At 38.3% G+C, this 24,001-nt stretch overlaps 1 protein-coding gene across 3 annotated transcripts in view; it reads left to right on the plus strand.

Moving 5' to 3' along the window:
- Positions 1–24,001, plus strand: part of LOC150108820 (actin-1-like) — a 379,189-nt gene that overhangs the window by 143,418 nt on the left and 211,770 nt on the right. For all 3 annotated transcript variants that reach the window (XM_090403503.1, XM_090403511.1, XM_090403519.1), the window contains 2 exons: positions 10,234–10,278; positions 22,036–22,149. In XM_090403503.1, the coding sequence (XP_090259629.1) occupies positions 10,234–10,278; positions 22,036–22,149 (159 nt within the window). The remainder of the gene's footprint in view (positions 1–10,233; positions 10,279–22,035; positions 22,150–24,001) is intronic.

Consider the following 24,001-nt stretch of genomic DNA (forward strand, 5'->3'; position numbering starts at 1 on the left):
TTGGACACTAGTTATTTGGATCCTTCACTGGCTTAGGGAAGGAAGCAATTGCCTTTTTCCAGGTATCTGGAAATATATTCTCACAGAAAATTCTGTTGTAAATTTTGCAGAATGGATGATATTGAAAGATATTTTACAACAGAATTTCTGTCAGTATTTTTCCAGATACCTGATGAAAGCACCAAAACATGGTGCTTATTCATAAGTTGTTCTTCAGTATAACAACACCAGAAGAACAGAAACAACTGAGTTATTGATATTTCACTAGATTTCATTCATCATCAGGGTGCAAATTACAACCATAGTAATTTCTGCCACTTGATTGGGTTGTTGAAGCAGTTCAAACTAAGTGAAAAGGAAATGTCTTATTAATAAGACATTAGTTTACTAGAGACCAAATAAAACTAATTTAGAGAAGTCAAGCTAAAATGGCTGGCTTCCAGAACTCAGGGAAATTAATACCTGAGATCTGGGAGCATGATGTAGTATGTAGAATATTATATTTATTGCAGAGAAGTTTAGATAAGAGCTGTCTTTTCAGTGTTCTCCTTTTTTTTTTTTTTTTAATACAAATATTTCTACAGTCACTGTTTATCAGAATTAACAATAATTACCCTGCCTGCTTCTTAACTTGCTAAAACATGTACAGCAGCTATTCAGCATCTCTTCACAGTTTGCCTTCAGATGCAGAACAATCCCCACACCCCTCCTTCTTTATTGTCTTCTACTCTTTCTCTACTTCTGTCTTATTGAAACTCTTCCCACTTTTATGTTTCCAAAAGAGTGCAATTTTTCAAATTAATATTTCTTTTAATATATCTTTTACAGTACTAATGGTTAAACAATCTCTCCTGGATGGAATTATTATTATTATTATTATTATTATTACGGGTATCTCCATGGAGTCAGTAGACTCATCGCGGGAGACCCAAACTAGCAAAACAATATCTGTCATATCTCTTCTTGAATTCATTTACAGACGAAGAGCTCACAACTAAGTCAGGCAATGAATTCCACTCATTCACCACCCTCCAGGCAAAAAACCTTGTTCTGACACCTTTGTTAACCACACTCTTCTTTAATTTCCAGAGATGACCTCTTGTTCTTCCATCACTATCACACAGCTGAAACATTTCCCCTGCATCAATCCTATAAAAACCTTTTAGTAATTTGAATGTTTCTATCATATCCCCTCTTCTTCGCCTATCAACCAATCTCTGCAATCCACAAGCTCTCAATCTATCAATGTAGGGAGTATTTTTTATATCACTCACCAACTTGGTCACTCTTCTCTGAACCCTCTCCACAGCCTCCTGATCTCCAAGGAATCGAGGTGACCAGACCTGAGCACAGTAATCCAAATGTGGAAGTATCAATGCTTTATAAAGGGGAATAATAACCTCTTTATCTCTGGATGTCAGTGTGTTCCTCAACAACCAAGTAATCCTATGTGCAATCTTGGACACCTTAGCAATGTGTCCTCTGAACTTCATCTCCCTATCTACCAATACCCCTAAGTCCCTAGCCTCATCAATCTCTTGGAGTACCTTTCCATCGATGTAGTACACAGCTGGTAATCTTTTAATCCCAAAATGCATGACTTTACACTTTTCCACATTGAACTGACATCCATTTTCTTTTGCCCATTTTACCAGCTTATTTAAATCCTCCTGCAAACTTTCAACATCAGCTTGATTTTTTTATTGCACTACACAACTTTGCATCATCAGCAAACAACTGAATATCTCCCTTTAAGCCGTTTCTTATATCATTTATATACAAATTAAACAACATTAGCCCAAGCACAGAGCCCTGAGGTACACCACTGGTCACCTGCGAATCTAATTATACATGAGTTACGGACGTCTGACCAGATAGATCAGTTTCCTGTGGCAGACATGTCTATTGTGAGCATCCATTGCTACTTCATGCACTGCAAGCCAATTCTGTTAAGATCTTGTTTGATATTGTTAATATAGATTCAAGGTCTACCTCTGTATCTAATATCTTCTGGATCTCTTTTCATAATCTTGTTGGGCAACCAAATGTCCTGGATTCCGACATGGCCAAACTTATTGTAACCTTTCCTTACATATGTTGAGGCTTAAGTGCTGTGCAGAATTCATGTTGGAGGTTTAATGGAATAATTATCAGCACTGAGAAAAGATTAAAAATAAATTTAATACTTCCAATATTTCGTCTGTCACAGAGACATCTTCAGGGATTACAAAAAAACTTTTTGTAACAACACACACACACACACACACACACACACAAGCAATGCAGTAGTGAGTGAAACTAAAGTCCTATCTAGGTGGTTGCCCCTCTATGGGCATTTGCAGGTGGCCTAGGATGTAAAGATGGATCTCTAATAATTAATGTTTCCCAAATTTTGGGAAGCTTAATGCAACCATATTTGTTTAATTTAGGTTGATTCCTGAGTGCCGATACAGATTCAAAAAAACAGTCTTTCTCTTTTGAATTTACTATGGTGAAGCATGGTCTTTTTTTTCCAGGAGATCCTGTGGGTAGTATCCAAAACATGGTCTGCAAGGCCAGATTGACCATAATAGTGATTGCAAATGTAAGATCTGTGTTCCTCTAACTGATTGTATGCTGACCTGCCTGTCTATCCGAAGTAAGCCAGTTTACAGGCACAAGGTACTCTATATACTCCAGGCACTGAGAGAGGAGGAGCTGGTCTTTGGTGGAACGGATAAGGGTAGGAATTTTATGGTAGGGCTTAAAAGCTATATGGAGGTTGTACTTTTTTCTGGTGTAATGCGAATGTAAGGTATGGTGATGGGATTTCTGTAGTCCTTCTAAAGAGGTGGTTGGGGAATGGGGAAGGATTTGATTATTTTTTAATCCTGTGGTCATTGTAGCCATTGGAAAGGAAGGTGTTGTGTATGTGTGTGAGTTCAGTTGAAAGGGGAGTTTCACTGGAACAAAGATTGTGGGCTCTATTGGTTAGAGTTTTAATAATGCCATGTTGCTGAGAGGGGTGGTGGTAGGAGAGTTTATGAATGTATCTGCTTGTATGAGTAGGTTTTCTATATACCAGGAAAGAAAGGTATATTAGGAAGGCATGTTACTAAGGTGTCCAGGAAGGGTAAATTATTGTTATTTTCCTTTTCCATTGTAAACTCGATTCTTGGATGTAGACTATTGAGGTGACTGAGGAAGGAATCTAATGTGTCTGGGCCATGAGGACAAATAGAGAACACATCATCTATATATCTTAGTCAGATATAAGGTTTTAGAGGGGAAGAGTCTATGGATCATTTTTCAAAATTTTCCATGTAAAAATTGGCAAGAGGGGGTGAGACGGGGGAACCCATTGCAGTGCCCTCTATCTGTTTGTAGATTTTTTTCTTCCAAGAAAAATAACCAGATTTGATGGAAAAGAGATCTAAGATATCAAAAAGAAAAATGTTTTTTAAGAGTGTTAAAGGTGTCGGTTAGGGGAATATTGGTAAGCAATGAGATGATGTCAAAGCTGACCAATATGTCTGTACTATTTAAAGTAAGATTTTCAATTAAGTTTTTAAAGTGGGTAGAGTTTTTTACATAAGATGTGGTAAGACCAGTGAGGGGGGGGGGGATCAAAGAGTTAGCTAGCCTAGCTGCTTTGACAATTTGTACTTAGTTAAAAAATTAAGAAGTTTTAATTTTTTTTAACTTGAGTTTTTGTGGGATCGTGTTCAAGTGGTATGTAGGTAGCGTGATCATGGAGAATAATGTCCATTTTTAAATTATATTCTGAGGCATTAAGAACGCCAGTGGCATTACCCTTATCAGCTCTGGTGATGACAATACTTTTTTCTTTCCATAATTTTCTAAGGACAGAGAGTTATCTTCCAGACAAATTCATTCTTGGAGGTGACAACTGGGAGAGAATGTTAGCTATGTCAAGTCTAATGTTATTGGCCGTTTCTGGAACTAAGTGACATATTCTGTGTTACATGTTGTACATAATATCCAATACCGGAACTTTCACTCACTACTGCATTGCTTTTGTCTATGTGTTGTTACAAAAAAGTTTTTTGTAATCCCTGAAGATGTCTTTGTGAAAGAGATGAAGTATTAAAATTATTTTTAATCCTTTCTCAGTGCTGATAATTATTCCATTAAAGCTCCAACATGCTTTCCTTACATAGAATAGTGCATTGTAAGGAAAGGCTAGAATATATAGTGCTATGTAAGTGAGGAGAGATACCCACTCCTCTGTATTTCATTATTCATGAAATGAAACTATCTCACTCCCAACATTCACTGTTAATCAAAACCATTGTCTATCATGCTTACTGCTTACACAATGTCCACATATCAACTCCATAATGAGAAACAGAACCAGGCTGTTGTAAATTTAGTTTTGTTTTTACTATTCTGCTGTCTTTCTGAATTTTCCATAAGTACTTGACAGTGTGGATGCCATTCCTAATATTTTATCCACTTTTCCTTTGTCTTACTGACAAAATACAGCTACCAAAATAACTGAAGTAAGAGACTTGTAGCACATCACCCTGTATTCATTACCTTTATTTTTTTAATATTCATAATCAAACCTACTTGACTCCCAGTATTATAATTGCAGCAAAAAGGGGTTAATTTTTTCCACATCATTTATGAATAAGGGCATCTTCAGCATGCAAGTCAAATGCTTTTGTTCTTAAATCACTTTAATTTTTTGGCATTTTTAATTTATAGTATAACCAAGTGAAAAATAAATTTCAACAATCTAGAGTATTTTAGTAATAAGATGTGACACTTTTTGACTACTTGTATATAGAAATATGACTTCTGCATTACTTTACCTTGGTATTCACTTCTGGCTCCCACTGAGACCTTAGAGGTCTCGGTGGGAACCAGACCCAGTGCCACTACCCAGACCGGTTTTTGAAGAAACCAGTCTGGGTAGCAGTACTTTCTATAATGCATAGCATTATACATGTCTGTAAGGATGTGTGTTGTATTATGGGATACTAATGCAATTGATGTGAAGTCATTAGCATTCAGTGGCGGCCCATACATAAGCACTGGGACATTGCACATCCCCAAGGAAAAAATGAAAAAATTAAATTTTCTTTGTGTTTATAAATAATAACAATGCTTATAACATTATATAAATGCAATACAACATGTTAAAGGTTACAGCTTATGTTTTGACATAAGCTGTAACCTTTTGTATAATTGGAATTGTAACCTTTTAATAATTGGAATTGTTCGAGTAACGCTTTAGATTATGAAACAAATGCACTGCGATCTAATGCCGATATTCGTTTGCATTTGTCATTGCATGTTACATCATTCCCAAACTGCTCAAACGACAGTGTATCTTCAGTATGCTTATGTATTATTATATTATTATTAAACAAGACCTCATGGAGTCAAAGACTCATCTAGGAGGTCCTTTTATCTCTCACACATCTCATCATATCGGGTCTTAAACACATTCAAACTCCTTGCAGACACCACACTCTCAGGCAGGGCATTCCAATCATTCACAACTCTGCACGAAAAAAACCTGCCTCTCACTCCCCTACTCACACCCTCTTTATACAGTTTCCAGGGATGACCTCTGGTTCTCCCCTGATCTCCCACTATTAGCTGTAGAACTTCTCCACCATTGATCCTATAACAACCCCTTACCAACTTGTAAGTCTCTATCATATCTCCCCTCTTCTTTCTCTCCACTAGACACTGCAAATTACATCTTTTCAATCTTTCCTCATACTCGACATTCCAGAGGTCAGAAACTACCTTAGTCAGTCGCCTTTGGACCCTTTCCAACATCTCTTCATCCTTCTGAAAACAAGGTGACCAAATCTGGGCACAATAGTCCATGTGTGGCCTAATCAAAGCGTTATACAATGGAACAAGAATCTCCCTACTTCTACACGTCAGTGTCCTCCTCATCATTCCCAGAAGTCTTTGTGTTGTCTTCACAATTTTGGCGATGTGTCCCCTAAATTTTAGATCCTTATCCACTATCACTCCCAGATCTCTTATTTCCTCTACTTCCAACAATATATTCTCACCAAGCATTAATTCTGCATCCCATCTTTGTTTTCCAAATTTTAAAACCTTACATTTTGCAACATTGAACTCACATCCCCATTTGCTTGCCCAATCACTCAATTTATTCAAGTCTTCTTGCAAGGCCACAACATCTTCACTACTCTTTATGGTTCGTCCTAACTTTGCATCATCTGCAAACAACTGAATATCTCCATCCAAATCTTCACCAATATCATTAATATACAAGTTAAATAGTAATGGCCCTAAAACAGATCCCTGAGGCACTCCACTAGTGACTTTCCTTTTCCTGGATATTGCACCTCCATACACAACTTGTTGATACCTATCAGATAGCCAGTCTCCAATCCAATGCACTAATCTAATATCCAACCCCATCTGCTCTAGTTTGACTGTCAACTTATCATGAGGTACTCTATCAAAAGCTTTTGCGAAATCCAAGTATATTACTATGTATCCTTCTCCTCTGTCCAAGGAAGCAGTCACTTTATTGTAATAAGTAAGTAGATTACTAAAACACGACCTCCCTTTAGCAAATCCATGCTGTCCATCAAAGATTATACCATTGTTGTCAACCCAACTCTGGATCCTAGTTCTCACAAGCTTCTCCAACACCTTAACCACAACACCTGACACACAGATAGGCCTATAGTTTGATGCTTGAGTTCGATCACCTCCTTTATGAAGTGGCACAATCTTGCCCTCCTTCCACTCTTTAGGGACTTGACCAAGTGCAAGACTCGTATTAAAAAAATGTCAAGGCAGGTGTCAACTCTCTGGCACATTCCTTCAGAATACGCGGTGATATATTATCAAGTCCCACAGCCTTATTTACATCTAGTTTACTCAACTCCCCAAACACCTCTTGCTCACTTACAGTCAGTCTCTCCTCCCCATCATCAACTGCTCTTAATCTCTCCATGAAGTCACATTCACAAGATTGAAAGATCTTTATGAACTGCTCATTAAATATCTCCACCACACATTCTGCAATAGCTGTCTTTATGCACGTTATTTCTGTGAGATATGAAAAGTTTATTATTGTTGCGTGTGTGCGTGGTGAACTATTTTTTGTAAATCCTCTTTTATTTTGTTAAAATAACATATAATTTATTTATTATTGATACAAGACTGAATTATGACGAGTGTCACTGTTGAAAATATGAAAAGAATAATATTTTTTCAATTATCCTTACACGAAACAAATGCACTGTGATATAACGCCGATATTCATTTGCACTTGTTTGTGCTTGCACATTATGTCATACGATACACTGCCATTTGGGCAATGTATCACATGCTTCCGCGCGTTATTTCTGTGAGATACAAAATGTTTACTATTGGTGTGTGTTCGTGGTGAACTATTTTTTGTAAATCTTATTTTATTTTGTTAACATAACATATAATTATTTATTTATTATAGATACAAGGCTGAATTATGATGAGTGTCACTGTTGAAAATATGAAAAGAATTATATTTTTTCAATTATCGTTACACAAAACAAATGCACTGCGATCTAACACCGATATTCGTTTGTTCTTGTCATTGCTCTTGATATTGGTGTTTGTTCATGGTGAGGATGAAATATTTTTAATATGCAAAGTTATTTATTAATAAATTCGTTACTGATAAGGAAAAAAAAAAGTTTTTTTTTTTTTTGTATATGCAGCACCCCCACTTAAAATTTTCACCGGGTGCCACTGTTAGCCTTTATGTACAAGTAGCCCACTCGTAAAGTGGCTTCATATGCAAACTTCGTTTTCTTACACTAGGAAAAAGGATAAAACCAAGAATATAATTTCTTGGCATCTTTCTTTTATAGTATAACCAAGTAATATTGATGGAAGGGCATTTCATGAAGATAGAAAAGGTAAAAAGGGAAGTGGTACTGTGTACTATTGATGATAGAAAAGTTATGTCCATACAAGGTAGAGATGCAAGGGGGAAATAGTGGTAATGATATTGAGGCAGTAGTGTAAGATGAGGCAGATAAAATGAAATACTTAGTTGGGTGTTGCTATAGACATGGAGGGTAGTGGCCATGAAATGTATAAGCAAATAGGAAAAGAGTTATCATCGCAGAGGATTTTAATTATGCCAATGTAGACTGGAATGAAGAGCAACTGGAAGTAAAGAAAATGAATTTCTCGTATTTTTGAAGGATAAATACCTCAGCCAGGTCTTGGATTTGATAATCTCATTAGAGAATGTTATAAATGAGGTGTCAAATCTCTCTACCTTTGAGAGTGACCATGAAGTAATTACCTAGGTGGTTGCAACCCATGTGAGGACCTATATGAAGAAAGGGTATATCTAGAACTACAGGGCTGGTGATTGAGATGCTCAAAGACAGCTTACAGCTGTGGCATGGATTGTGGAGTTGGGTGGAAAGGAGATTCTGGTTGGGTGCTATTTAAGAGCTATATAGCAGAAGCAGTATCTTAATGAATGTATCCCAAGGGTCAGAAGGTTAAATAAGGTAGATATGAAATTGATGAGTGAAATGTTTAAGCATGCAATTCAGAGAAAGGAGGCATATAGAGGCAACACAACAAAAGATTGAGTGGTAATCAATTTCATGAAGAGTACAAAAAATAGGCAAGGAGGGTTGCCCAGTAAGAACAGCATTATAAGCAGCACTTAGCTAAAAAAAAAAAAAAAAAAAAAAATTATAATGACATTGACTGGGGAAGAAGACAATTGCTGCAGCAGATATAATTGACATTTAATGAGCAATTCAGAAAAATCTTTTATTCATGTGAGTGCGACATCATGGAGAGTTTGAGAGTAGTGGATGATGGGAAGAGACTGACTGAGTCAGAAAGTGATATATGGGGAATATTGAGTAAACTTGATGTTAATAAGGCTGTGGAATTTGATATATATATATTTTGAAAGAATGTGACCTTGGCATATTTCTTTAATGAGTCAAGTTCCAAAGGAGTTGAACGAGGAAAGATTGTATCATAAGGGTGGAGCATCAAATTTTAGGCCAATCTGTGTGTCAGGTGTTAGAGAGGATCATGATAATCATGATCCAGCTAATGGGAAGTGATGTTTTAGTAATTCTCATTATGATGATTCAGGCCTCCATACAGTCAAACAACTGATCATGGGAGGCCTTCCTAGAAAACAGTATCATACTAACCCTTGAACTCATTGACTATTCATATTCTCACCACTATATCAGGCAATGCATCCCATGGCTCAACCACCCTCCATGCAAAGAAACCACTACTCACCCCTTTTGCTCACTACTTCCTTTTGTAACTTCCAGGGATGGCACCTTGTCCTCACTCCTTCCCCTGTTCCACCAAGCAGAAGACTCCCCAGTTTCAACCCTGTAACTACCTCTCAACAGTTTAAAAGTCTCATTCATATCACGTCTCCTTCTCTCTACCAAAACTCTGCAGTCCACATTCCTTCAGCCTGTCCTCATAACTAACATTGAACAGTAATAAAACCATCTACCTCTGCACCCTTTCCACAGTTAATTTATCCCTTTCAAATCCTGCAGAACAAATCTGAGAACACTAACCCAATTGTGGTCTGATCAGGGCTTTATACAATGGAATGACAACTCTTTTATCTCTGCAGGTTAGGATTCTTCTCAGTATTGCAGCAATCCTCTGGGTTACCCACACCTTTGCAATGTGTTACCTGAATTTCAGGTTGCTATCAGTCATCATCCCCGTATCTCTTGCCTCTCCTATGTCCTTCAGTACAGCTCCTCCAACAGAGTATGCAGCCTACCATCAATGTATCCCAAACTTCAAGACTTTACATTTTGCTGCATTAAACTGATACCCCATTCATTAGCCCATCTGTCCAGTATATTAAATCCTCTTGCAGGGCTGACACATCTGCACTATTACTAATAATATCCCTTCCTAGCTTCACATCATCTGCAAACAACTGAATATACCCTTGTAATCCACTGACAATGGCATTGATATAGAAGTTAAACAGTATAGGTCCCAGTACTGAGCACTGTGGGACTCCACTTTTATCCTTCTGCCTCCTTGATATTACCCCACCATACACAACCCTCTGATACCTCTCAGATAGCCAATCCTGAATCTAGTTCACCAACCTAACATCTAAATCTTATGTTAGACTTCTGTTGTCCTTGTTTACTTATGCCTTATAGTTATGAAGTTTTAAAATAATTTATAGATATTACTTTCTTTTAGACAATTCTTTTGAAGAACCTGTATAATGTAAAGTCTGGAATAGAGGTAAGTCCTTGTAGAAATATTTTGTTTTTTAAATCTGATTGCAAACTAAACATAAGCATGCAACTTTGAGAGTACTTCAGGAATTTGATATGTACCCTCCAGTGGTATATAGGATACTATGATAGTACTACATTAAAAGTTTACCACCAACTTCCTATGAACTTTTCACCAAATCAGTCAGTTGTCTGCAAGGACTCTAACATGCTAGCACATGGAGATACAGCAATTGGTTGTCATAAGGTGGTAAAAAAATGGCATTAGTACCGTACCCATGCATCCATGGGTTTGCTAACCGGTCTGCCGAAAATATTAAATGGAAAATTCCAGAAATAAATAATTTATAACTACATTTTGGCGAAGTGGATATTAGATCCAATAAATTAAAGATACCAAGAAATTATATACTTGGTTTAATCATTTATCCAAGTGTAAGCAAACAAAGTCTGCTCAGCTAGCCTAGTGGCTCTGCACTTCGCAACTATATGCCTGGGGAAGGAGTGTCTTAGGTTTGATTCCTGTCAGAGACGTGAGGAGCTGAAGTATCTTCCTCAGCCATAGCCAAGTTAGCCGGTCTTGGGCATGGATAGCGGGTTTTTCATCCCGGAAACAGGCAAACCGGACACATGAATAGATGCGGCCATAGGACATATAAACGAAGACAGAAGAGGAGATGGGAACCATCTGCCATAATTCACTGCCCATTAGACATTCATAGCTTAGCCATGAGTGACCCAATGATCCATTAAGGACTGGGAGAGGACAGGAAACAAACAAAGTTTGTGCCTGAACTATTTTCAGGACTGGAGCAACTTGTATATTGAAGCTAATGACTTCACATCACTTACCATAGTATCACATAATGCAAAGCAGGTATGTATAATGCTATGCATTATGAGAAGAATCACTTCCAGTTTCGACCTTTATTGGATATTAGATCCAACATTATTTCAAATCTGAATGTTTGTAGAAACTATGAAAATTAAGTCGACCTGAGGGCTTACGAGAATACAGTCATTGGCATTCTCGAGTTGCCTTAGCTGTTTTAAGTCAAAAAAGGTACTGCAAGCTAAGGCAACTCGGGGATGCCGAGGATTGTATTCTCATGAGATCTCAGGTCAACTTAAGAAATTTTCATAGTTTCTACAAGCATTCAGCTTTGAAATAATGTTGGATCTAGTATCCACCTTGCCTATATAATTTTACATTGCTGAAATGAAGCCGTATGGCTCTTTCTTTTAGTAGTAGACAATTCGGCTGATCCCAGAGGTAGTCCAACACCAGGCTACTTGCAAAGGTGGAGAAAGCTACATACACCATGCAGTCTTTTGGAAATCAGGAATTGCGTGCCGTTCTGAGTAGTCTTGGTTATTATTATTATTCAGGCCTCCATGGAGGCAAGAGACTCATCGTAGTAGGTCCTTCCTAGGAAACAGTATCATACTACTCTTTGAACTCATTGACAGCTCTTGCTCTCACCACTCTATCAGGCAATGCATTCCATGGTTCAACCACCCTCCATGCAAAGAAACCACTTGTCACCCTCTTGCTCACAGATTCCGTTCATAACTTCCAGGGATGCCCTTGTCATCCCTCCTTCCCGCTGCTCCACCAAGTGAAAGAACACCGGGGAGTTCTATCTTATCAGCTCTCCTTCTTCTATCCACCCAACTCTCAGTCGACATTCCCTCAGCCGATCTTCATAATCAACATTCTACAATCCTGAAACCATCTTTGTTATCTGCCTCTTCACTCTCTCCACAGTTAATTTATCCCCTCAAATCCTGGGATCCAAATTTGAGAACAATAGTCTAAGTGTGGTCTGATCACACTTAGAGTATTGTTATAGCAACGTCTTATACAATGGAATGATAACCCTAATATCTCTTCAGATCAGCATCCTTCTCAGTATTGCAGCAATCCTCTGGCTTACCTACACCACCTTTGTAATATACCCCCTGAATTTCAGTTTTTATTGATCATCACCCCCCAGATCTCTTGTATCCCCTTCTTCCTCTAGTACAGCTCCTCCAATCGGGTATGCAGCCTCCTATTAATGTATCCCACACTTCAAGACTTTACATTTTGCTGCATTAAACCGATACCATCATTCATTAGCCCATCTGTCTAGTTTCTTCAAATCCTCTTTCAGGGCTGCCTCATCTGTAATATTCCTGATAACCTTTCCCAGCTTCACATGATCTACAGAAAACTGAATATCCCCTTGCAATCCATTGACAATATCATTGAATTAAAATTTAAACAATATAGATTATAGTACTGAGCCCTGTGGAACCCCACTTGTAACCCTCTGCCTCCTTGAAACTGCTCCACACTACACAACTCTGATACCTATCAGACAACCAATCCTGAATCCACTTGACTAACCTGACATCTAGACCCATGTGCTGCAACTTAAATATCAACTTATCATGTGGCACCCTGTTAAATGCCTTTGCAAAATCCAATCCAAAAAAAGGCAGTGTATGCCCTTCCCTCATCAACTGCTCTTCAAACTTCATTATAAAAGAAATCATCTTACTAAAGCAAGAGCGCCTCTTAACAAATCCATGTTGACTCACAGATAACATTACCCTCATCTTCCCAACACTGGATATGATCCCTCACTAAATTCTCCAATACATTAAAAATTAATGATGACACACAAACTGGCCTATAATTAGACACTTCCAGTCTGTTACCACACTAATGCAATGGCACTATCTTACCTTCCTTCCATTCCTTAGGTATCTTTCCCATAGCCACACTTTCATTGAAAAGTCAGATCAAAGGAGCTGTCAGTTCTTTAGCACACTCTCTCAAATCCCCATGTTGAAATACCATGCATTCCCACAGCTTTACTGACATCAGAGTACAGTATTTGAAACACACTCTCCTCTTGCACTTCTCATTCTTAAAAATGACCTCACCCTCTAGTATTAAAACCTTCTTCTCTAGGATGAAATGCTCCAATAAAGTGTTTATTGAACAATTCTGCTATGTCCTCTGCATCAGTCACTCTATTCCCATTTATATCTCACAATGTCATTCTTCCAAAATCATTTCTTCTCCTACTGGCCACATAGCTAACAGTTCCCTAGGATTTTTTTGGATCTTAGTGCCAATCTCTTCTCATATTCCAGTTTGGCCTTCCTCACCATATTAGTCACTCTCCTGACCCGAGTCTTATATTCTTCATGCATCTGCTCTCCACTCCTCCCCTTATATCTCTGCCATAATCTCTTTTTCACTTGCAGTTCCTGGTTGATATTGTTTGTCATCCACTTTACACCAAATTGTGTCTGCTTCTTCACTTGTAGAAAACAGCTTGCTGTGGGAAAGGTATCGAAGGAATGGAAGGAAGGTAAGATAGTGCCATCTTAATGATATCTTAGCCTTCCAATTCCGTCCTTCCTTGGAACTGCCCCAAGTTGATATCCAAGACCGTTATAGTCATCCGCCTAATAATTCTACATATGTGATAAACTCCTGGATGTCTATTCAACTTCCATGTCAAAACCACACGGTCACTCTGTCCAACTGGGGGGAGAGATGTCATCCCAGTTATTATCAGCTGTTATGATGCTGTGACCAAATCCAAAACTGTTGAACCTCTTGTTCCCTCTATTACATGTTGCCTGAGACACTTGTCTCTCAAGAATTCTAGAAAGTTTGAGGTTTAGAGGTACAGGTGGAGAGTGTGTTTCAAATACTGAGTACTCTGGATGTAAGTAAAGCTGTGGGACTGGATGGTATTTCACCATGAGTTTTGAGAGCATGTGCTAGGGAACTGACAGTGCCTCTGACCTGGCTTTTCAATGAAAGTCTGGCTGTGGAAAGGTGCCCAGGGAATGGAAGGAAGGTAAGCTAGTGCCATTACATAAGAGTGGTAGCAGACTGGAAGTGTCTAATTACAAGCCAGTTTGTGTGTCATCAGTAGTTAGTAAGATTTGGAGAAAGTAGTGAAGGACTGTACACAGCGTTTGGCAGATGAGGGTAGTGTTATCTGTGAGGCTCAACATGGATTTTTGAAGGGGCACTCTTGTTTTAGCAATATGCTAGCCTTTTATGATAAAGTTACAAGAGCAATAGATGAGGGAAAGGCATATACTGCCATTTTCTTATACTTAGCAAAGGCATTTGACAGGGTGCCATATGATAAGCTGATATTTAAGTTGCAGCACATGGGTCTGGATGTCAGATTGGTCAGCTGGATTCAGGATTGGCTCTCCGATAGGTATCAGAGAGTTGTGTATGGTGGGGCAGTTGCAAGGAAGAAGAGGGTTACAAGTGGGGTCCCACAGGGCTCAGTGTTGGGACCTATATTGTTTAACCTTTATATCAATGACATTGTCAGTGGATTCCAGGGGGATATTCAGTTGTTTGCAGATGATGTGAAGCTGGGAAGAATTATTAGTAATAGTGTAGATGTGGCAGCCCTGCAAGAGAATTTGAATAAGCTAGATAGATGGGCAAATGAATGGGGATTTGGTTTAATGCAGCAAAATGTAAGGTCTGGGACACATTGATGGGACACTGCATACTCTGTGGGTGGGGTTATACTGGAGGAAGTAGGGGAGAGAAGAGATCTTTCTCTTCTCTCCCCTACTTCCCGAGGTTGATGTTTCATAGAAACCTGAAATTTAGGGTATATGTTGCAAAGGTGGTGAAAGTAACACAGAGGATTGCTGCAATAATGAGAAGGATGCTGACCTGCAGAGATAAAACAGTTATCATTCTGTTGTATAAGACCCTGATCAGACCATACTTGGACTGTTGTTCTCAGATTTAGTCCTCAAGATTTGAAGGGGATTAATTAACTGTGCAAAGGGAAAGTTACAAAGACGGATGACAAAGATGGTTTCAGGACTGTACGATATTAGTTATGAGGATCGGCTGAGGGAATGTGGACTGCAGAGTTTGGTGGATAGAAGGAGAGGTGATATGATTGAGACTTTTAAACTGTTGAGAGGTGGTTACAGGGTTGACACTGGGGAGTTCTTTTGCTTGGTTAAACCGCGGGAAGGAGTGATGACAAGAGGCTATCCCTGGAAGTTACGAAAGGAAACTGTGAGCAAAAGGGTGAGGAGTGGTTTCTTTGCATGGAAGGTGGTTGAACCATGGAATGCATTGCCTGATGGTGTGGAGAGAGCAAGAACGGTCAATGAGTTTAAGGAGTGGCACGATAGACTTTGTGTTTCTTAGGAAGGATCTCCCACGGTGAAGTCATTTGACTCCATAGAGGCCTTAATAATAATAATTATTACTATATGTATTTTTCTCTTCCCAGTTTATACTGCTATAGTTAAAATCTTCCATAATCATTCTTCTTGCACTTGCCAAGCTCAACTGCCTAAACATTTCCTGCTCCTGTACTCCTTGGCTTGTAGCAAGACCCCACTATATATCCTGTCTTTCCCATCTCTACCTTACACCATATGCTTTCAAAACCATTAGTGTCACTGCTTTCCAAAGCCTCCAGAGGATATAAGTCATCACTTTTCATAACCAGTACTCCACCACCATGTTTTCCCCTACCCTCCTGATGAAAAATGCTGTACCCTGTTACTTCTATTCCTGTTACTATGTTATCTTCTGTGAGCAATGTCTCAGTGATCCCAGTCTTTGCCCAGGCTGACACCATCAGCGCAACAATTTATCTCCTTTATTCTGGCTACTAATGGCATTAGTATAAAGCATAAAAATGTCACTGCTTCTATACTTATCATTATCCCCTCCAGACCCTACTGGACACGGTGTTAACTGATGCTGTTCTGCTTCCCCCAAGCACCTTCCCACAAAAGACCACCTCTGCTACAATCCACCGTGGGATCTCTAGTTTCCCTGCATTGACACACACTGACTCGTTCAGAAAACAACAATCTCTTCAAATCTCTTCAAATTTCTTCAAATTTGAAGAGATTGTTGTTACATACTTCCTTATTCAAATGCAAACAGTCCCTCGCATACTGTTCCTTTCTGTCATCAAATTCCCTCCGGGTATCCACATATTCCAATCCTCTCTTCTGATACATACATTCTAGCTATTATGCTATTCATTATTACTGCTCTTCTGTTAAGCTCCTCATTATTATACGTGGGTAGCACACACACTATCTTTCTTCTCTGCATTTCTTTTGTACAACCTCGAGCATGAATCTTGGATCTCTCGCCACTCGATTTACATTGCCTCTTATACCTGTCATATCGACTCGTTCAGTATTGCAGTGCTTTTGTTCAAGTAACCCTTATTTCACTTAATAATGGCCCCAAAAAAGCAATCATAGTGATGCTGACAGTTCGGATTTGACAAAGAGAAGCTGCAAAGTGCTTCCTTTTAAGTGAAAAAGGTGAAAGTTCTTGACTTCATAAAATAATAAATGAATAATAAAATAAAATTTAAAAAAAGTGTGCAGAAGCTACTTAGAATCCATTCACATTCAAATAACTTTTATTACAGTATGTTGTTATAATTGTTCTATTTTATTATTAGTTATGGTTGTTAATATTTACTGTGCCTAATTTATAAATTAAATTTTATCATAGGTGTGTATATATAGAAAAAAATATAGAGGGTTCGGTACTATCTGTGGTTTCAGGTATCTGCAGGGTGTGTTGGAACATATCCCCTGCGGATGGGGGTGGGGACTGCTGTATTCATTTTGTGTATATCTTTACTCATACTGTTTTCAAGTTTGTGCTATCGAGTTTCACTGTTCTTGTATGATGATTGTTTTGTGGGACAAATTTGTCTATCTTATATCTAACTGTTCTTTTATCCATCATGGCTGCTGCCAGATTTAAAACATTGTTGCCAAACTCTCTACTATTTTAAGACTACAATAATTGTAGCCTTCATGAAGATTTTGTAGCATGCTATGCATTTGGTTTGAATGTATCCTATGGGTTAAAAATGTGGCAGGTGAGGAATAGGAATATATATATATATATATATATATATATATATATATATGCACTTCCCAACCATATCCCTAGGGAAGGAGTGTCCTGGGTTCGATTCCCATCAGAGATGTGAGGAACTTAAGGATCTTTCTCAGACGTAGCCAAATTAGCCAGTCTTGGACGTGGACAGTAGGGTTTTCCCCTCAGTTCATTCTGGTTTTTTATCCTATAAACAGGCAAACCGGACCCTTGAACACACAGGACACAGCCATTGGACATAGCACGGCAAGGAAGGCAATGGGGAAACCACCTTGCTCATAGTCACTTCCCTAGTATGGGAGCATAGTATAATCTCAGGATGCGAATAATATGTAGAAAAGTTTTTTACCTTAGGTATATATTATGTTAAAGATACTAAGCAATTTTATAAGCTAGGATTTTTAATCCTTTTTCCCAAGTAGGGGAAAATTCTAAGGAAAGTGATCAGAGCTTACTCCACCTTTACAATGAGTTGCCTAGTGTTGCACTACGTGCAGCTGCAAACTTGACTTACTTGTCTGTTTAGAGACTTACTTGTCTCTTACTTGGGAAAAAGGATTAAAAAACCTAGCTTATAAAATTGCTTGGTATCTCGAACATAATATATACCCAAGGTAAAAAACTTTTCTACACTGTCTTGTACATTCTATTTTCTCATTTATTTCACATAAATTTATTTAGTTGACTACACATTACACCAAGCTTTGCTTATTCTATTTGCAGGATAAATCTAGAAATAGACATCTTCAGAACACAAGCAATTTACAGACAAAAAATACTAGTTGTGGTGGTGGAGGTGGGCGGTAGATGGCGTTGATGGAGATGATTCGTAGTAGAGGTTCGGTGTAGTGGTTGAGACAGCTGTAAGTGTTCTCCCACGATGAGTCTTTGGACTCCTTGGAGGTATCAGGAATAATAATAATAATCTTCACTAAAAACAAAAACTGCCTAAATAGCTGAAATATTTTACTTGTTCTACAGAATCGCCATTCAGAATGCAGCTGAAATTTTCTATGCTCCTGCCTATTTTCATAGTTTGGTCTTTCATTGATCTTTTTATTGCTAATTTTCATACAATTTACTTAGATAATTTACTCAGTATGCTAACAGCCAGCAAGCCGAGAGGTTGCATTCTTAGGTTATGGGCATTTTTGTAACGTGTTTTAAGTGATTCGGTGATTTTCTTCTCCAAATGAAATGGCAGATTTTATGGAATGATGAAGCTGCATCAAATTTTGCTTCAACCTTAAAAATAACTGCTACAGAAACTCGCCAAATGCATATAGAAGTGTTTGGTGCTAATGCTATTAGCCAAAGTGAAATTTTTTTTTTGTGACACAATTGTTTCAAAGAGGGATGAATGTCTGTCTGATTTGAGTGTTCTTTCTGAATAACCACAAAACATCACAAAAGTGTGAGAACCTATCCTTGCTGATTGTAGCTGGACTATCCATAATGTGTGCAAGATTGTAGGCCTGCTATATGGGACTATTCATGCATTTTGTCAGACATTTTGAACGTGAGATGCATTGTTGCAAAATTTATCTGAAGCTGTTGAGCAGTAACCAGAAAGAACATTGCATTGCTGTCTGCAGGATGCTCAAAGATTAAACCAGAGGTGACCCAATACTTCATGATGAATCAAAGATTTACAGTTATGACCCACTGAGACAAAGCAGTAGTCAAAAAAGTGTGCCAAGTTTGAGCAATGTAAAGTCAATGTTGATCATCCTGCTTTTTTTTTTTTTTTTTCCATCCACAAGGAATTCTCTCCTCCCTCCACCCAGTCAGACTGTCAAGTTTTACTGTGAGGTTTTGAAGCGGCTAAGGAACAGTATTCTGTGCTAACATCCATGCAAGTGGAAGAACAATGACTGAGTTCTTCACTAAGTGACAACACACCTGCCCACACATTACTAGTTGTTCAACAACAGTTTTTTCCTGGCTCCCAAAAACATGAGTCATTCCCCAACCACCCCTATTTGCCAGACTTCACCAGCAACATTTCCTGATCCCCAAGATGAAACAAGATTTAGGAGGATCCGAGCAGAATTGCAAGAGGTGCTGAATACAGTCGCTCTTCAGGACTTCCAGGGATGCATGGAATCATGGAGAAACTGCTGGGATTGCTGCATACATGCCTAAGGGGATTACTTCAAAGGAGATGGTAAAAATTAACAGTTAGGATAAGTAATTTGTTTATTCCCCAAACATTTGGGTAGCACCTCTTATACCAACCTATATGTGGTTGGTATATATAAACTGTGTGTTTAAATAGATATTAATGAGACATGAACATTGAGATTGGCATGCAAGGCATGGAAAGAATAAGTATTTAGAAACATTTTAATTAGAGGTAAAGGAATTATAATTTACAGTTATGATATTATGTCTAGTAAGTTGCTGCGAGGTGGAGTGAATTACAAAAAAAAAAATAGAGAGGAAATTGTGCAGCATACCAATAACTAACCAGTAATATACAGTGCTCGTATTTCACTAAATAGCAATTTTGTTTATTTTGTAGTAATAATCAATATTTAAAAGTTCCTCTGTAGTGCGATTGGAAGGACAGCGGAACTTTTGGCCCTTTGATTGGAAATGACCTAGGTTCGAATCTCATCATGACGAGGGGAATCCTTTTATGGGCTTTTTCAATTGAAAGTGAGTTAGATACAGAAGTAGCAGGATTGTTTTTCTCCTGGAAAGAAGAGTTTTTCATCCTGCCTACAGAAAAATTGGCCTTCAGAACACATGCAATTTCCAGACAAAAATTGATGCTGTTGATGATAGTAGATGGCATTGATGGTAGTAGTGTTGTAGTAGGAGAATTAAGTAGTTATTTTTTGATGGCTAATATGACCTGCTTTCATTTAGGAAGAGCATTCCTAAATGCAAGGGGGCTTTAATGGCTATATTAGCCATTAAAATAATAGTTTATTTTAGAGGAGTAACATGGGAATTTTCCCAGAAATAATACCTAGAAACAAGTAGGTGAAATGCATTTAGTGCCCTCCCGCAAAGAGTCTTTGGAATCTCTGGAGGTGTTGTGTAATAATAATAAATAATCCTGGAGACTTGCACTAGTTAGGTTTAGGACTACAACATTATCTGCATAACAAGAGCTAAGTTTGAAATCTCCAATTCTCTAATATCAGGCCTAATGCCAGTTTTTTTCATAATATGATCCATATAAATATGATAAATATGAGTGAAGATAATGTGCATCTTTTTCTTATCCCTGATTTTACATCAAACCATCTCCCTGTATTTCCTTTAATTCTAGCTACTGATTGACAGTTTAAAGTGTAGTGAAGATGTTGTGGGCTTGGTGAGAATATATTGTTGGAAGTAGAGGAAATATGAGATCTGGAGGTGATAGTGGATAATGATCTAAAATTTAGGGGACACATGCCTGCCTATAATAGACTATAATAAATTTAGTTTAATCCTTTATCCAAGTGTGAACAAACAAAGTTTGTGTCTGAAAATATCTTCAGGACTGAGGTAAGGTGTACAGCACCGGGCAACTCACAGCAAAGGTGGATCAAGCTCTCAACACCCCTTGTCTCAGTATCTCCCATAATGCAAAGCACATCTCCTTGCAGACATGTATACTGCTATGCATTAAGGAAAGGGCACTACCCAGACCGGTTTCGACCTTTTTGAAGTCTTGTCAGTGGGAGCCAGGCCCACAAGTGGAGATACCAAGGCAGAAGCAATTGAGGTCATCTTTATCTATAGGAGTTGCCAAAAGGTGTGCCACTGTATTATTAAATTACTCTGGATTTTGAGAAAGATGTTGAAAATTTATTTTTCGCTTGGTTAGACTAACTCCTGTAGGTAAAGATGACCTCCATTGCTTCTGTCTTGGTATCTCCACTTCTGGGCCTGGCTCCCACTGAAGAGACCTCAGTAAAGGTCAAAACCGGTCTGGGTAGTGGCCCTTCCCTTAATGCATAGCAGTATACATCTCTGCAAGGAGATGTGCTTTGCATTATGGGAGATACTGAGACAAGGGGTGTTGAGAGCTTGATCCACCTTTGCTGCGAGTTGCCCGGTGTTGTACTACTACCTCTAAGTCCTGAAGATATTTTCAGGTGCAAACTTTGTTTGCTCACACTTGGATTACCTTTCTCCTTAAATTAAACTAAAGTAAAGGATTGAACTAAATTTATTTTTGCAAACCATCCATCTTATATAAATCCTTTTGCCCATCGAACTCACTCCACATGTCCACAAATTCCACACCACTCCTCCTGCATAATCTGCACATAAAGTCATTAGCAATTATAGCCCTCCTTCTATATTCTTCACTGTCATATTGCGGCAACAGATTCACCATCCTAACTCTCTCACTCTTCTCTTTTGCTACCTCAAGTAATTCCTTCAAGTCCTCTCTCATAGCCATTTTGTCTTCTTTCAAATCATTCATTCCTGCTACTACTATCAATTCTTTCACCCTCTGCTTTTGCATTCTAATAGACTTGCTTACATCCTTAATGTTCGCACTAGGTTGGTACGATTTTGTCAAACTCTCATCTATCACACCTCTTTCTAAAGAATCTGTACGATATAGCTCTTTCATTTTGTTTATACTCATGATCATACTCTTATTATTCTTATCATACTTTTGCCATTTATTAGTTGGTATGCTTGGTAAACATTTTTGCAAATGCTCCAGCTGCCGATTCGCCCTATGTATCGTGTTATATTTTCTAAAATTTGATGGTTGCTCTGAAAAGTTGTCACAACACTGTATACCACTACTATTCACTAAGGAACTCTATTCACTTGTTTTGTATTATTTTGTAATTTCAGGGTGACCTTGTCTCTGAAACATACTGTACTTATGAAGAAGATCCTGATAAAGAAGAAAAAGCATATCATGTTTTACATATACAGACTGTTGAGGTTCCTTTAAAATGCCACAAGGTTAGTTAAATTTTATTTGTATTAAAATTAATGCACATTTTATTTATACATTCTCATATAAAGTGATTTAACCACTCAAAAAAATGTACTAATCTGAAATCTCCTCATGTTAAAGTGACTTTCTGATGCCATTAACCTTCTTTCAATCAAGTTCTCTTTTAACTGATTTTCAATGAAATTCAAAACCTGAGCAGCCTTAGCAAACCTATCCAAAAATCTATTTCACCTTTATCAACTATTGCCCTTCTCAGTTTTGCATCATCAGTAAATAACTGAATCTTCTGCATAAATCTTTCCCTATATTAGTAATATAACTTAAAGAGCTGTGCTTAAGGGTCAAAGCTACATAACTGAGAGGAGACCTCCACATAGCCTTCAAAGGAATGTGGAGAACCGACCAGGGCTTCTGACCTAATGTCCAATCCTCACCTTCTCATGGTGCATCCTGTTAAGTATATCTACCTGGGTACTGAACGGATAAGGATGGGCTGGCAATTTGGGATTTAGCTGACTAAATTGTATTCTTATTGGCTTAAACCAAAATTTCAAATGATGGTACAACATAACAGAATTTCATGCCGGCTGGAGTGTCGCCCAGTTAAACAAGGCCCCCATTGTTTTCAAGAAAGGGAGCCTACCTCAAAGAAGAGGGAAGAGAGAGAGAATAGATCCAGCTAGGGTACCATGGGAAAGCCACTTCCTTTGTTATCAAGATGATAGACCCCTGTTGGTCCACGAGTCCTTATTCGATCCACTCCACCATATCTCGTGGACTCCCCTACCTGCCACCCAGCGGATATGCTCTCTAGAAGTTACAGGGTCTTCCGAGAGAAAGATAAATTATAACTCTTGGAACATTAATGACTTTCCTGTTAATGTCCAAGAGGGGATTGACAGACCCATTACAGCATCTGAAGTTAGCACAGCCTATAAAGAATGCCAGACAAGAAAATCTCCAGGACCTGATGGTCTAGAGATAGAACTTTACCACGAGGCCTGAGATGTTATTCTTCCCATTCTAGTTATACTGTTTAATTATTTTCTCTCATCAGGACACATTCCAAGTGAATTTGAAGCAAGCTATACCATCCTCATTCCAGAACCTAATAGAGATCACACTTAATCAGCAGCCAGAGACCGATTTCTCTATCTAATACTGACTGCAAGATCATTAATCGGGTCTGCAAGATGAGATAATGCAGATATTTTTCTGCATTATCAATAACAGGCTCAAAGTGGGAATGAGATACTTAATTAAAAGCACACAGGTGTATGGAGTTCCAGGGTGAGCAATAGAATCTAATTTATTTCTGCTACTTTAGATCTGCTTAGCTAATATGAAAAAGCACTCGATAGCAGTGCCATCATAATGTCCAGTATCCCTTTCTGTTCCACATCCACCAGCAAATTGGTGTAGGTAAAACGCTGCTATCTGTTAAGAAAGGATCCTATGCCAATTCAACAACCCACTTCCTAGTTAATGGGTTCCTGTCAGACCCTGTCAAAATTCGAAAAGGAGTAAAGCAAGGTGGCTCTCTTAGTCCACTGCTCTTTGCATTGGTTTTTGAACCTTTCTTACAGGAAGTCGACAATATGCATGCTATGCGAGAAATAACAGTTCCGTCAAGTATGAAGGAAAATAAGGTATTAGCATATGCTGATGTGGTGGGTACTTTGAAGGATAGTGATTACATATACATTATCTTATCAAAAGTATCCAGACACTGACTCAAAACTGTAATCAGACTTTCCTTGTGACAGTTATATGCCTGGACAGTTAATGTCCAGTAGTGGTCATCAATATGGAATGGGTTCACCCTTTGCTTCTTACAGCTCCAACTCTGCCAGTGAG

Source organism: Typopeltis vanoorti, chromosome 2 (assembly GCF_054136105.1).
Source record: "Typopeltis vanoorti isolate ZY-2024b chromosome 2, IOZ_Tvanoo_1.0, whole genome shotgun sequence".
Lineage (NCBI taxonomy): Eukaryota > Metazoa > Arthropoda > Arachnida > Uropygi > Thelyphonidae > Typopeltis > Typopeltis vanoorti.